Source organism: Poecilia reticulata, chromosome 22 (assembly GCF_904066995.2).
Source record: "Poecilia reticulata chromosome 22, P_reticulata-male-v2, whole genome shotgun sequence".
NCBI classification, from domain to species: domain Eukaryota; kingdom Metazoa; phylum Chordata; class Actinopteri; order Cyprinodontiformes; family Poeciliidae; genus Poecilia; species Poecilia reticulata.
In genome coordinates, this window is record NC_088851.1 from 22,460,545 (window position 1) to 22,474,666 (window position 14,122).

The 14,122-nt window shown below is 36.1% G+C and overlaps 1 protein-coding gene across 2 annotated transcripts in view; it reads left to right on the plus strand.

Moving 5' to 3' along the window:
• The window catches only part of lrrc9 (leucine rich repeat containing 9), a 32,067-nt gene extending 22,765 nt beyond the window's left edge, over nt 1-9,302 (plus strand). For both annotated transcript variants that reach the window (XM_008400044.3, XM_081603337.1), the window contains 5 exons: nt 869-1,086; nt 2,835-2,903; nt 5,302-5,427; nt 8,303-8,486; nt 9,119-9,302. In XM_008400044.3, coding sequence (XP_008398266.2) covers nt 869-1,086; nt 2,835-2,903; nt 5,302-5,427; nt 8,303-8,486; nt 9,119-9,279 — 758 coding nt within the window. In that variant the 3' untranslated portion in view covers nt 9,280-9,302. The remainder of the gene's footprint in view (nt 1-868; nt 1,087-2,834; nt 2,904-5,301; nt 5,428-8,302; nt 8,487-9,118) is intronic.
• The last annotated feature ends 4,820 nt before the right edge of the window (nt 9,303-14,122 follow it).

Here is a 14,122-nt window from a genome sequence, read left to right on the forward strand (position 1 = left end):
TTTCAGTTGTGGTTGTGGTTGCCAGAATTTTACTGTAAATTAGAGACTTTTTTACAGTGTAACTTGTACTTTTTCATGAATATTAAGGAATTACTTACTTAAAACAAGCTCATATATCTTGCAGAAAACTTATTTGTAAGTTAGTTCTGTCTTACTTCAAGTGTATTTCTTCTAGCTAAACCAAAAATACTTGGTAAGATTTTGTGTTTTTTGCAGTGTAACTTGAGAAAAAAACAAAACGACTTTATTTATTAATGAAAATACCAATCCAAACCAGAACCTAATAACTTTTGGTGCCACAACCACTTTCAAAAAGTCCTACTTTTGTCTTATCAATGGACTGGATAGTCGTATGTACAAACATTTCTTTCAATGTTTTCTCTTTGGTTAGCAGTGGTTTTTGCCTTGTAACTTTCCCATTGATAACATTTTTGCTCAGTCACTATCTTGTTGTTATATCATGACCAGATTATGTTCTGGTTGCTCAGTTGGTAGCTCCAGCTGGTTCAGTTAACCATAGGATTGTACACATTTAAATTACGAAGATAAATTTTCTTCGTCATTTATAAACTCACGTTTTTCTAAACAAAGTTGTTGAAGTTGTTTTTCAGCTGTATCAAAATAGATGTTTTATGAAACTGTAGTGGAATTCTGAAGAAAAAAGTCGGAGTTCTGAGTGGAAAATATTTGAGAAAAAAATCTAAATAAAGAGAAAAAAGAATTATGAGGAAAAAAGTCAGAATTTTGAGGTTAAATTCAGAATTAGGAGATTAAAGTAAAAAATTTTATTGCTTTTTTCTTTTACTGAGTGACACTAGTAGATAAGGTAATCACAATACTTCCTTACTTTCTACATTTTCTTATTCAGACAATGAAATCAGGCAGGTGGAGGGTTTGGAGCGACTCTACAAGCTCAAGGAACTCGTGTTGGACAGAAACCGGATTAAATCGCTTTCCAAGGACTCCTTTATGAGCCACAACTCCCTGCAGGAGCTGCACCTCAACGATAACCGCATTCGGGAGCTGGGCCACTTTGGTACCCTGACGAAGCTGCACAAACTCTTCCTCAACGTGAACAAGCTGCAGGTATTCTGTCGTTTAGGAGAATTCAAATGAAACCTCAGATCCAATCTAAAAAGAGATTGCTTGAGTCTCCAAAGGAAGGTCACAGTCACCTTTTGATTTACCAACTTTTTCCTGATTGCTTTACATGTGTCAGATGTTTCAGAATGCATTTTATTCAGTATTACTTTTTTCTGCATTTGCAAAGTAGGCATAAAGTATAGTAATCATGAGCCATTACCACCCACTGTGGTATGCAAGGGGTAGTATTAAGGAGAATCAAGTTTGATTGAAGGTCATGGCGGTTCGTATGAAGGCAGAGAGGAACAATCAGGACAACGTGTAATCAGCTGCTCAGCCTGCAGCTCCTCACCCAGGGGGAGTGATTTGCACTTTTGTTGCCTCTTCCTTTCTCCCCCTCACTTCCTTAATGTTTTCCTGCATTCAATTAAGACATAAAACACAGCAATCATCCCGGAGCACCGGCCCTCGCCGTGGGGGGTGTCGAGTCGCAGCGAAAAGCCGGGAATCAAAGACGGGCCCCCGCCCCTCCGTGGCGCGCTGCGTGCCCAAATTCCCATGAGATTAACGCGGGCTCACACGTTTAATCTCTTCCATCCTCTATCCTCCTAAATTCTGAAAGGTTCTGCCCTCATGCATGCATACATACAGCTCCATTATCGGCACCGCAGGCTGCAGCCAAAGAGGAGGAAAGGTTAAATCACACAGTCGTGGAAAACACTGCAACAATCTTACCAACTGTTTCTGTCTAGATTCTACTGCTGATATCTTAGTGCACTTGAAATAAGTCAAAACTAACTTACAACTAACTTTTCAGCAAGATGTAGAAACTTGTTTTAAGTCAACAAATCATTAATATTGATGGAAAAATACTAGTTACCCTTTCAGATTATTTTACTTGTAGCATGAGAAAAATGTCTTGTTACAAGTGAAATAATGTAATCAATATTAAAGAATTAACTTAATTTAGTTGTTAGTTATTTTTGTCTTATTTCAAGTGTACTAACACATTTTGATCATGAAACTACAGAAAAAATACTAGTAAGATTTTGCGTTTTTGCAGTGAAGGAGAAACTTAGAGTAATAGTTCACTGCAAAAACATAAAATCTTACCAAATATTTTTGCTGTAGTTTCTATACAAATATCTTAGTACACCTAAAATAAGACAAAACTAACATATGAGTAACTTTTCAGCAAGAAATAGGAGCTTGTTTTAAGTCAGTTCATTAACATTGATGAAAAAAATAATAGTTCCTCTGGCAGATTATTTCATTTGTAACATAAGGAAAGTGTCTTACTATTGAAATAAAATGCTAGTGGAACTAGTTAAAAAACAAACAATAAACAATAATTTTGTAAATGAGTTTTGTCTTATTTGAAGTGTATTTACACTAAGCAAAAATACTTGGTAAGATTTTGTGTTTTTGCAGTGTTGCCCCTGATTTAATTGATTTTGTGAAGTACACCAGTTCCTCCTACATATCATGATACTACCACTCCCGTACTTTCCCGTTGGGGTGCGAATTTCCCTTTTTTACCTCTGAATGTAATGATGGTCATTCTAGTCAAATAATAGTTTTAGTTTCACTAAACCACTGGAAATGGCTTCATGCAAAATGAACGATAGTTATGTCTCATTTCAAATGTACTAAGATATTTTCACTAGAAACTAGAACAGAAATACTTCGTAATATTTTGTGTTTTTGCAGCGAAAGAGAAACTTAGTTGTTGTTTCTCTACTTTTTCGCAGGACATCACAGAACTCCACAAATTAGAGGTTCTTCCCTGCCTGACCGAACTCTCTGTATCTGAAAATCCTGTAAGTTTTACTGAGTTTTAGTTTGTCATTAAACCAAATTAGGTTTTATGAAGAACTACAGTTTTTTTTTCCTCCACTGATGAGCTTTCAGTGACATGAATCCACGATGTGCCAGTCACAGGACACTTCACTTCACTCAGTAGGGCGGCCATCTTGTTTAACAAGCGTCTTTTACAATTCTATGATGGAGTATTAGTGCCAGTCTAAAGCTTTTTTTAAATTACAAGAGTAAAATCATATATTACAGTAATACGGTTGAAAAAATGCAAGAATAAAGTCGTAATATTGGGAAAATTAAGTTGTAATTTTATGAGAACCAGGCCTGTAACAATAAGCAATAAATCAGTCGCATGATAAATTAAATCAAACTCAATAATTTCCATTTGCTTGATTTATTGGTTTTCTCTTTTTCTTCCAAAAACTGGATAGTAAAACTTTTCAGTTTGGTGTTTTGGTCTCATCCAGCTCTTTTATTGACGAACATTTTTGATTGCAGACACTTTATAATTAATTTTATTTTAGATTTATTTTGGATATTTAAAATGTCTTCCAGTTCCAGTGTTAAATATTTCTTAGAATTTAAAGTTTATTGATCTTTGAGAATGTGTTCTTGCATTATTACCATTATATCACTTGAAAATGGTCTCATTACAATATTATTGTTTAACTTCTGGGACAATTTATCGTCCAGCGAAATTTATTATTGTGACAGGCCTATTTATGAGAGCATAAACACAAAAAATAACAAAAAATAATAATTTTCTAAGCTTTTTTCTCTTTGAAATGAATTTTTCTGGTAATTTTAAGACTCTTCTTGTAAAATTACGTCTTTTTTCTGCTAATGCTATGACTATATTCTCATAATTAAACAATAATAATTGGATTGTTACGATTATTATACTCACAGAAATTAAAGCCACTTTTTGAAATGTATTTTTTATAAGACAGCGAGAGAAAAAAATTAGATTCTATTTTTAAGCCGTATCGTCCAGCCTTACTTTGAACTCACAAACAAATTATCTAAAGCATGGTTTACAATCTCGGTTTCTCACGACCAAAATCCCACACTCCAAATTAAGTGATTACAAGATGGAACGTCTGCTGCGCCTCAAACCGCCTGGCATCAGGGACCAAATGCTTCGGCACCATCACCCATCTGGAGTCTGCAGCTCCGATCCGCTGTTCTCCACGGGGTCAAACTCAGCTGTGGCAGCTTTGACCCCATTCCCTTTCTCTCCTCCTGGGGTGTTGCTGCTGCCAGAAGCAGCCCAGGAGACGCTGTTTCCTGCTCCTTTCCATGCATGTCTGGTAACATGCAGCAGCAGCAGCAGCGGCGTACTGCAGGAACAGGAAGTTCAGGCGGGTTTGCTCTGTGACCAGAAGGCACCCTGAGAGGCAGCTGTCAGCTGGGTGCTACTGGCACCCACAGCGCAAAAACACAAAGTCCTACCAAGTGTTTTTTTTTTGTATTTTCCAGAGCAAATACACTTGAAATAAGGCAAAATTAACTTATAAGTAACTTTTTAGCAAGATATAAGGAGCTTGTTTTAAGTAAATAATTCCTTAAAAGGGCAGTTTTATGTGTTTCAAGGCACATTTTGTCATTTTATAGCACAATTAAGTAACTATGTTAACTTCAGTTGTTATCAACTATGACTTAAAATAAATTGGGCCTCCGTCTCTTTAAAAACTCATGCTCTTTCTGAAGCTCTGCCTTCAGGAAGTCATTATAACGCGGCTCCTTTATTAACCCTTTAACGATGTCACTGAGAAGTAGCTCCTGTAATGAGCTCAGCTGATGCACAGTTCCACCAGATGTTTGCTAATTGCTGCTGGCTAGTCTGAAGGAGCAGAGTGAGGGAGCAGCCTTCTGTGAGGCAGAAGCTCAGAAACTTGGATTTCTTGTCTAGTTTCTAGTTCAAATTTCTTAGCACACTTAAATGAAACAAAACTAACTTACAAGTAACAATTCAGTACACTATAGGAGCCTGTTTTAAGTTAATAATTCTTTAATATTGACATATAAAAAAGTTCTAGTTCCACTGCAGATTATTTTACTTATAACATGGGAAAAATGTCTTAACAGTGAAATAATCTGCCATTGGAACTAGTGCTTTTTATTATATCGATATTAATGACATGTTCACTTAAAATAAGCTCTTATATGTTGCTGAAAAGTTACTTGTAAGTTTGTTTCACTTTATTTCAAGCGTAATAAGATATTTGCACTAGAAACTAGACAAAATAATACTTGGTATGCACCACATGTCTTAATCTGCAGCTACAATCTGTCAGGTTTCAGTTGTATATTGTTTTTTAAATTAGAGTTAATAGCAGGGTGGTTTGTTCCCAGTATGTTGTTACTGGTTTAACTGGTTTGTCTTCTGTCTGTCCTCAGGTTGCCAGAAACTCTCAGCATAGATTAGATGTAGTTCTGCATCTGACAGAGCTGGAGGTGCTGGATGGAATCACCGTCACGGCGGAGGAACGGAAGAAAGCCGAACTCCTGCATGAAGATCAATATGTGAGAGACGAACAAATCAAACAGAAAGTAGAGAAATATGCAAATATCATGTATTCATACTAATTTATATGTATTACCACTCCTGTCTTAAGAACAGCTGGAGGACACGTCTTGTTTGAGTTCAATTACATTTATCTGAGTAATGTTTTGGAAATATATTACTTTCGGGAGTATATTCATCGATGATTAATTGATTACTAAATTAATTGGCGATTATTTCTACAATTGATTAAAACTTCTGTTTGTTGCTCAAAGTTTCCCCCAGAAAACTTGCTAAGCCCGGTGGTTGGGTGCTAGTTCAGTCATTCATCCAGCAACCCGTCATGTTTGTGAGTTAAAAAATGTTTAAAGTTGACAAGAAATTTTAAAATATCACTTGATAATTATGTGTTATTGAAAGATTAATACCTGAACATCAGCTATAGAGTCTTAAAAAATGCAAACATTTTAAAAAGACCTAAATAAATAAGCAATGCTTAGCCTGGTGGGGGCACAAGTAAAGCCTGGTGGCCCACCAGGCTCATAATACACAGGGGGAAAACCTGACTAAGCTGAAGAAAACACAGCTGAACTCCATAAGTTGCTCCGTAAAGAGATATCATCAACATAGCTGTGAAAATGAACCTTTATTTCGCTTAGACTAAATCAGAGATGAAGAGGAAAACAAAACGTCAACAAACAAACATCCAGATCGAATGTCGGGGGAAACCCAGATGGTACTGTGTGAGTTTGGCTGATCTGCTGAGGTTGTAATGAGGAGCGGGGGGCCGTAATGCAGCTCTGAATTAAAAGCAGCCTGAGCCTGCTAGCATCATCCTGCTGATTAGATGAAATGTGCCCGGCCCATAATGCACCAGTGGATTTAGCCCGTATTAGCTGGGTCACAGCGACTCTGTCTGCTCGTTAATCGTTGGTATGGAAATGACAGATTGCCAATCCCGAGTTTCCTCATTAAAATACCCAAACGTCCTTTTAGTGGCGCTCATCAATGAGTTTTCCGCTCAGCCTATAGCTGCTGCTGCTGCTGAATCTGAACGTCGTTACTGATGAGCAGTAATTACTATTTGCCTGTAAGATGCTTATATATGTGGAACAACAAGCAGTCCAATCACCAAGCTCTCCCGGATGGTTGGGTGGAGGAGAAAATAAAGCATATGGGTGAAGCTAAAGGCATTAATCTGACCCTGTTGGCACTTAAAGGATCATTTCATACTATTTCACTCATGCTTTAAATCAGATTTGCATTCCTAAACCCATAGTCTGGGCTGGACAATATGGCCGACAAACAAATCACCAGTTACATTTGCTCAATTACATTTACTTGAGTAACTTCTTTTTTTAGATGTACTTCTATGCGTATTGTCACTTTTACTTGAGTAATTTTATAATGAAGTATCAATTTCTGGATACTCTCTCCATTGCGAGTAACTTCATTGAATGAAAAGCAAAATTTACCAGGCACAAACACTCACCTGCAGTTTTTGCTAAAGTTTTTTATTGAAAGAAACTGATATGGAAAATTTTTTATTTGCCTGATATGGTTATTTTTTGTTACTTATATGAATTATTGTTATTTTTTACTTTAAAATACCTTTCCACTTTACTTTATATTTTGGCCCATCTGATTTATTTTTTAAATATTAAATTATTGATAATTTGATCTTTACTTGAGTAGACTTTTTACCAAATAACTTTTTTACTCTTGAGTAATTTGTTGGACGGCTACTTTTTACTTTTACTTGAGTAAAAATATACTTAAGTACCGTTAATTTTACTTGACTACGGTTTTTGGGTACTCTACCCACCTCTGAGTATCACGATATAAGCGTTTCATTTTAGTCAATATCGATATTTATTGATTCATTTTTGTTATAAATCTGAAATACTGGCATCTTGAGTCCAGAACTTTACTGTTTTATCCACAGGAAAAAAACAGGAAGATTGCTTTTTATTTTTAATTAGTTATGAGGCACACAGTGGCGGAACCTTAAACTGCTTCTATGCCAGTTATTCAACAAGTTGTTGCTAGGCAACCAAAGAGAGAGAGAGTTGCTAGGTAACCGCAGAGTGAGAGAGGTGATACCGCCAACTTTGCTTGGCTGGCCTAGAGAGGTCGAGTAGCTAAAGCTTTAACAAAAGGTAAAACAAAAGGCAACTTTTACCGAAGTCAGCTTTTTTATTAAACTTCACTAAATAGAGCAAACATTTTGAAAAACTTGGCCCAAATCCTGTTCTTATTACCGAAAATAAATTTGTCCAGTCTAGCCAAAAAGAAACAGAAAACTAGATGCTTTTCTACTAATACAGCAAATGTGCAAAATGTACAACAGCTTCTCAGGGCTATTGTAAAAAAGAGGAGTAAATTCCCCCCCAAAAACTGAAATTTTCTAGAAAAAAATTGGAAATATCTGAGTTTCAAATGTTAAAAATGTCCAACTTTTCACATTCCAGAAGTCGGAAATTTTTTATATTTTTTTTAGAAAATCTTTGAGATTTATCTCACTATCTGAGGTTTTTTTTTTATAGTTTTGGAAAGTCTAATTTTAAAAATAAAATCTATAAAATTACCTGATCCGTTTTATATCTACAAAAATATACATTCTGGAAAAAAAAAAATCAAGCTACTTTATTTGCTTGATTCTGTGGTGTCAAATTCTTTTGACATGACAATTTTGAGCCATATCACACAAAGTTTCGACACCCCTGAGCTGTAGGCTTTCCTCTGCCGACATCTCCCAGAATGCAGTGCGGTTATGGATCAAAATTCATTGAATATTCTATCAGATGTAGTATTTATTGATATTGATCACATGTCTGTCATGATTGATTTATTGCCCAGCTCTATTTAAATGTTTTTAAATATTTTGTGTTAAAGCAAAGCGTTCAGCATCCTGGAGCTCATCTCCCCTTCGCTGACGTTTCTCCACCTGCACTGGTGCCTGTGCTGCTGCACTGCACCACTCTGAGGGGGACGGGCATAAACAGCGGACAGTACAGCATCGGCCGCTACACCCCGCCATCCAGCGCAGACGACATTCAGCACACAAACCGCATGAAGAGTGAGCATGCAAGAAAATTATAAGTTTCATTTAAAAAAGATTATCCGAATTATGTTAGCCTGTGCAACTTGTTAGGAAAATAAAATTATAGGAAGTGTCTTTGCTTCCAATTGACAAACTTCACTGCAAAAACACAAAATGAAATGTTTTTGGTCAAGTGAAAATATCTAGTGAAAATATCTTTTAAATAAGACAAAACTAGCTTACAAGTAACTAGTCAGAAATACGTAGGAACTTGTTTAAAGTCAGTAATCCCTTAATATTGATGAAAATAATCTAGTTTCTCTGGCAGATTATTTCACTTGTAACATCGGAACAATGTCTTGTTATAAGTGAAATAATCTGCCAGTGGAACTTGGTACTTTTTAAATAATATTAAGGAATTATTTACTTAAAACAATCTCCCATAACTTCCTAAAATACTAAGAAAGATAATAACTTGTAAGTTAGTTTGTCTTATTTCTAAGATAATTGCACTAGAAACTCGACGAAACTAGTTGAAATTTATTCGATTAAAAAAAGCACAAACAGAAAATGAATCCATGAGGGAGCAGATGTTTTTCACAGCTGAGTAAGCCGACACGGTTACCTTTGACTCTCTAATGCTCAACGTGTTTTGATCTCTGAATCAGGTCAAAGGCAAAAAACGCCAAGTGTCGGTCGGCGCAGCAAACCCGACTCCAACCTGAAACACAGCAGGAGAACGAAGAGCAGCGCTCCGACCGTAGAACCGCATTCTGACGGCAGCTGCTCCGGTCGCAAGCAGGACCAGAACCACAGGTTCACTGACTGAATCAATAAAAACCACCAGACATGCTTGGCTTTAGTTTCATGTGAACGTTGTAATGCAACTGGGTGATGATAAATCAAACTTATTGATTTATCAACCTTTTGGGTTTTGAAGATTTCATTTTGGAATATAATGATTTTTTGCACTCCTTGGGTTTCCATAGTTCAGAGTGATGTCACCACCTCCAAGGCGGCCATCTTGTTTGACGTCTTACAGCTTCTATTTATTTACACTTTAAATTCATGTCTAATCTATGATGAAATATTAGCACCAGTCTAAGATTACATTTTTTTAATTACAAGAATTAAGTCATGTTAACAGAAGAAAGTCGTAATTTTATAGTAGCTCCAATACAAAAGATGAGAAAAAGTTAAAATGATTAATATTGAGCATCATAGTAAAGAATATTTATGTTTTGGAACATCAGCATATGTTTTACAAACTATTCTTTGTCTAGTTTTGAGTGCAAATATCTGAATACAAAAATAACTTACAAGTAACTTTGCGGCATGAAACAGGAGCTTGTTTTAAGTTAATAACTACTGGCAGACTTTTTCACCTTTAACAATATATTTTCCCATGTTATAAGTGAAATAATCTGTCAGTGGAACAAAAACATTTTCATCAATATTAAGGAATTATTTACTTAAAATAAGCTCCTATATCTTGCTGAAAAGTAACTTTTCAGTTAGTTTTGTAATATTCCATGTTTAATACGATATTTGCAAAATAAACTATACCAAATACTTTACGAAATACAAAAATATTTGGTAATATTTTGTATTTTTTTCAGGACTTTGAAATAATCTTTCAAACGACTGAGTATTTTGAAGAAAGAATCACGTGAACAGAGTTGGTCACATCCGATCCCTATAAATCTAAAACTTTACAAAAATAACACTTTAAAAAAAAATCTTGGTAACACTTTATTTGGAGAGGGTTGAATAAGACTGACATGACACTGTCATAAACTCCTGTCATGAACATGAATAAGCCTTCATGAATATTTATGACTTGTCATAAAGTGTCATTCGGTAAATTATGACACTTTTAATACAAAGTTGACATTATTCAAAATGTCTTTGTTATGACAGCTTAGTACTAACCAATAATTCATTACTGATATAAATTTGTTATAAAAGTATTACTGATTGCACTTTAAAAATTAGGTAACTTTATGTTATTAAAGGAAAAGTTTAAACAGTAATGATTTATTGGTTAATGTCAAGTTGTCATAACAAAGACATTTTGAATAATGTCAACTTTGTATTAAAAGTGTCATAATTTACCGAATGACACTTTATGACAACAGTCATAAATATTCATGAAGGCTTATTCATGTTCATGACAGGTGTTATGTCATGATTATGAAAGTGTCATGACAGTCTTATTCACCCACTTCAAATAAAGTGTTACCAAAATCTTTCTGCAAAAATTGCATCTTTTATGCTAATATATATATTCTCATAAATGAACAGAAATTCTCTGTCGTACAATTAACAGATTAAATAAAAACACTTTTTGTTCATATTTTCTCTCATTTCTTTTTTTTAGAAAAAAAAATTAGCAAAAAGAAAAGTATTAAAATCAGATCTGGTATGAACAAATCTCAGATTTTATTTTAAGCCGTATCGCACAGCTCTAATTAGAAATGAATAACTCGCTCTCAGTGGGGGGTATATCAGGTTACTGGACTCTGACATGCAGCACATTCCCTTCAAAATCTCTGACTTAATTTTTTTTCCCACATATGTGGATCACTAACCATGTAATCTGAGGATGAGAGGTATTGGTGTCATTTCAGCTCCAAACAAGCTGCAGAAAAAGAAAAAAAACCAAAAAGCTCACAGATGGAGGAGCGTGTGAGGCTGGCAGGCTCCATCCATCGGGTCAAACGCATCCCCAACAAGTGGATAATCCAGCTTAAAGACACCTCTCTGTGGACAATAATCTGCAGTCACTCAGATGAAGATGTAATCTTGAATAACGTCCAAATGGATTTCAGAGATTGTCGGTTTCATGTTGTTAGCCTCTTTTCGGAAAGCCAGCCCCAGTCATGTCACCGGCGGCGCATTTATGAAAGACGTTTCTGTTTGTTCATCATTGATAAATCTAATGGAAAATATAGTTATTGATCGAACAAAGGAATTCAGTTCAATATAGTTTATCTATAATGCAACATTTCACAATAAATGTCTTTTGAAAGCACAATAAAAACCGATCCAATTCATGTTGCAATAAAAAATTATAAAATCTTATCAACAACTGTGGTCTCATTTGTAGTGCAAATATTTTAGTACACGTCTTACAAGTGACTTTATTATAGCAATTTAATTACAAAATTACCTTTTTTTGGTCTCTGTGCTCCAGTTAACAATTAATCATTTACTGAATTAGTTGACAATTTCGATAAATCACAATTAATCAAATATGATTGATTAATAATAATCGGATTAATCATTTCAGTTTTAAAAAAAATTATAAGCGAGATGCAGAGTTTAAATGTGTGCAGTAACACAATGAGTATGTTTATTGTCAAATCTTTCACAAATAGATGCTTCAAATAGCTTCAGATATACATTCAATTATGAAAATACGCTGCCATTTTTATAAATGACAAAACCGAAATTTTTCACTCTTTTCTGATAAGCCAGGAGGGTACACTGCAAAAAACACAAAATCTTACCAAGTAATTTTTGTCTACTTACCAGTTTTAACATCTTAGTACACATGCAACAAGACTAAACTAACTTAGAAGTAAGTTTTAAGAAAGCTGTAGCAGCTTATTGATTTAAAACAAGCCACTACATCTTGTTGAAAAGGTACTTGTAGGTTAGTTTTGTCTTAATTCAAATCTTGGTGCGTTCACACCAGAAGCGTTTTGAGCGTCAGACATGTCTGGTTTACATTCAGAGTCGACATGGGGGCACGTCGAGGGCTGTTGCGGCGCATTTTTACCGATTAGTGCGGCGTGATTTGAACCGTTTGTAGCGTTTCGAGCGTTTGACGCGTCAAGAGCGTCCAAAGAAAAGCAACAGCTAGAGCTGACACGCATTCGACGCGCCTCCATATAGACTTTGAATGTAAACCAGACCCGTGAAAAGCTTGGTGTAGAACAAAATGTCAAGCGTTCAAAGTGTACACTCGTTGAACTTGAAGCGTCGGACGCGTTTTAGACGTAACACGTTTGGTGTGAGCGCACCGTAAGACATTTCCACTAAAAACTAGACTAAAATTACCTGGTAAGATTTTGTGTTTTTGCAGTATTCAAAAGTCCAAACATGATTAAGATACTTTAATTAAGACAACTTTAAATTAGAAGTAACTTTTCAGCAAAATATACAAGCTTGTTTTAAGTCAATAATTCCTTAATACTGATTTTTTTTTTTAGTATTAGTTCCACTGGTAGATTATTTCACTTACAAAGACATTTTCCCCATTTTATTAGTGAAAGATTTGCACTTTTATCAATATAAAAAAATTATTGACTTAAAACGCACACCTTCACGCCGCTGAATATTTTCACTAGAAAGTAGACGAAAGTCCTCTGCAAGACTTTGTGTTTTTGCAGTGTAGAGTAAAATTCCCTCTCTAGTTGTTTCCATATTTTTTCACAGTTTGGTCCAGAAGCGCCGCCAGCTGAAGCCTCAGCAGGATTAACGTGATTAGTGCTGTTAACCTGACCGCTAGGTGTCCTTGTAGCTCCAGTAACGCCGCTAATCAGCCCTTGGTGATTTTTTCCTCCTCCAGCTCTGAAGCGGTAACTCATCAGTTGGAGCAGCAGATCTTGCTCTTCCATTTTGTTCCTCCTGGCTTTGCTCGGCGTCCAACAGCAGAACCGCTTCTGCAGAGAAGAAAAATGAAAAGCTCTCCCCCAAACAAGCTTCTCTAATGCATGTACTTAACTTCACTTAATTTGTTTTAATTCCCAGCATTAAGCAGGGCTAATGACTTCGCAAGTGAGTGCACTGCCATTACCTTGCTGTGCCTGACATCAAATGGCAGCTGATGGACTCAGAGCACAGATTTGGGGGCTCAGTGCGAGTGCTCTAATGCATTAGGTATTGCAGGGGATAATTACGCTTTATTTGTGTACAGTATGTGCACCATGGATGTCATAAATATAACTATTTCTAATTCTGCTGTGTGTAGCGGGAGCTTATAGTGGACATACCGCTTTCCAGAGTGTGTTGCAGATCTGCATATCTGTCAGTGTTTCTTACATTAAAATGACATTAGCATAAAAAACGTGAATAATTCATCACCTTTGAGTGAACCCAGATGCACCGCTCTGTGTGTCTTCCCCTCGCTGCGCCACGTGAGCGGACCACATGGCTCGTAGCTGGTTTAATGGGATGGAATGTGACAGGTTATGTTTTCATGGGCCTGATATGGAGCGTGGCTCGGGAGGCGGAGAGGAGGCACTGGGTTATTCGTCGCACTTGTGATGTACATTCATAATTAGAGATGTCTGTGCATGTTGTGAATCAGTTATAGATGATGCCACCCCCTCTTTTCCCTGGTAGAGTCTTCACCACACACACACACACACACAAACACACACGGCCTATATGGCGCCCATTACTGCTGGTCCAGTAGCGCTGTGCATTTGCTGTGTCTGTAGATTCAGAGCCACCATTAGTCTAAGACTGAATAATTGCTGAGTGGGACGTATTTCCACTCAGGTTCAGGAGTGAATTAGAGGTGTGCCATCACTAGCTCCGTTTACATTACAATTGTGCACAAAACTTCCTTCATATACCACTAATGTTGACAAAACACAATTTCATAATTGTGATGTTTCTACTAAATAAGAAATGCAGTTAAATAAGTTTGTTTCCGCAGT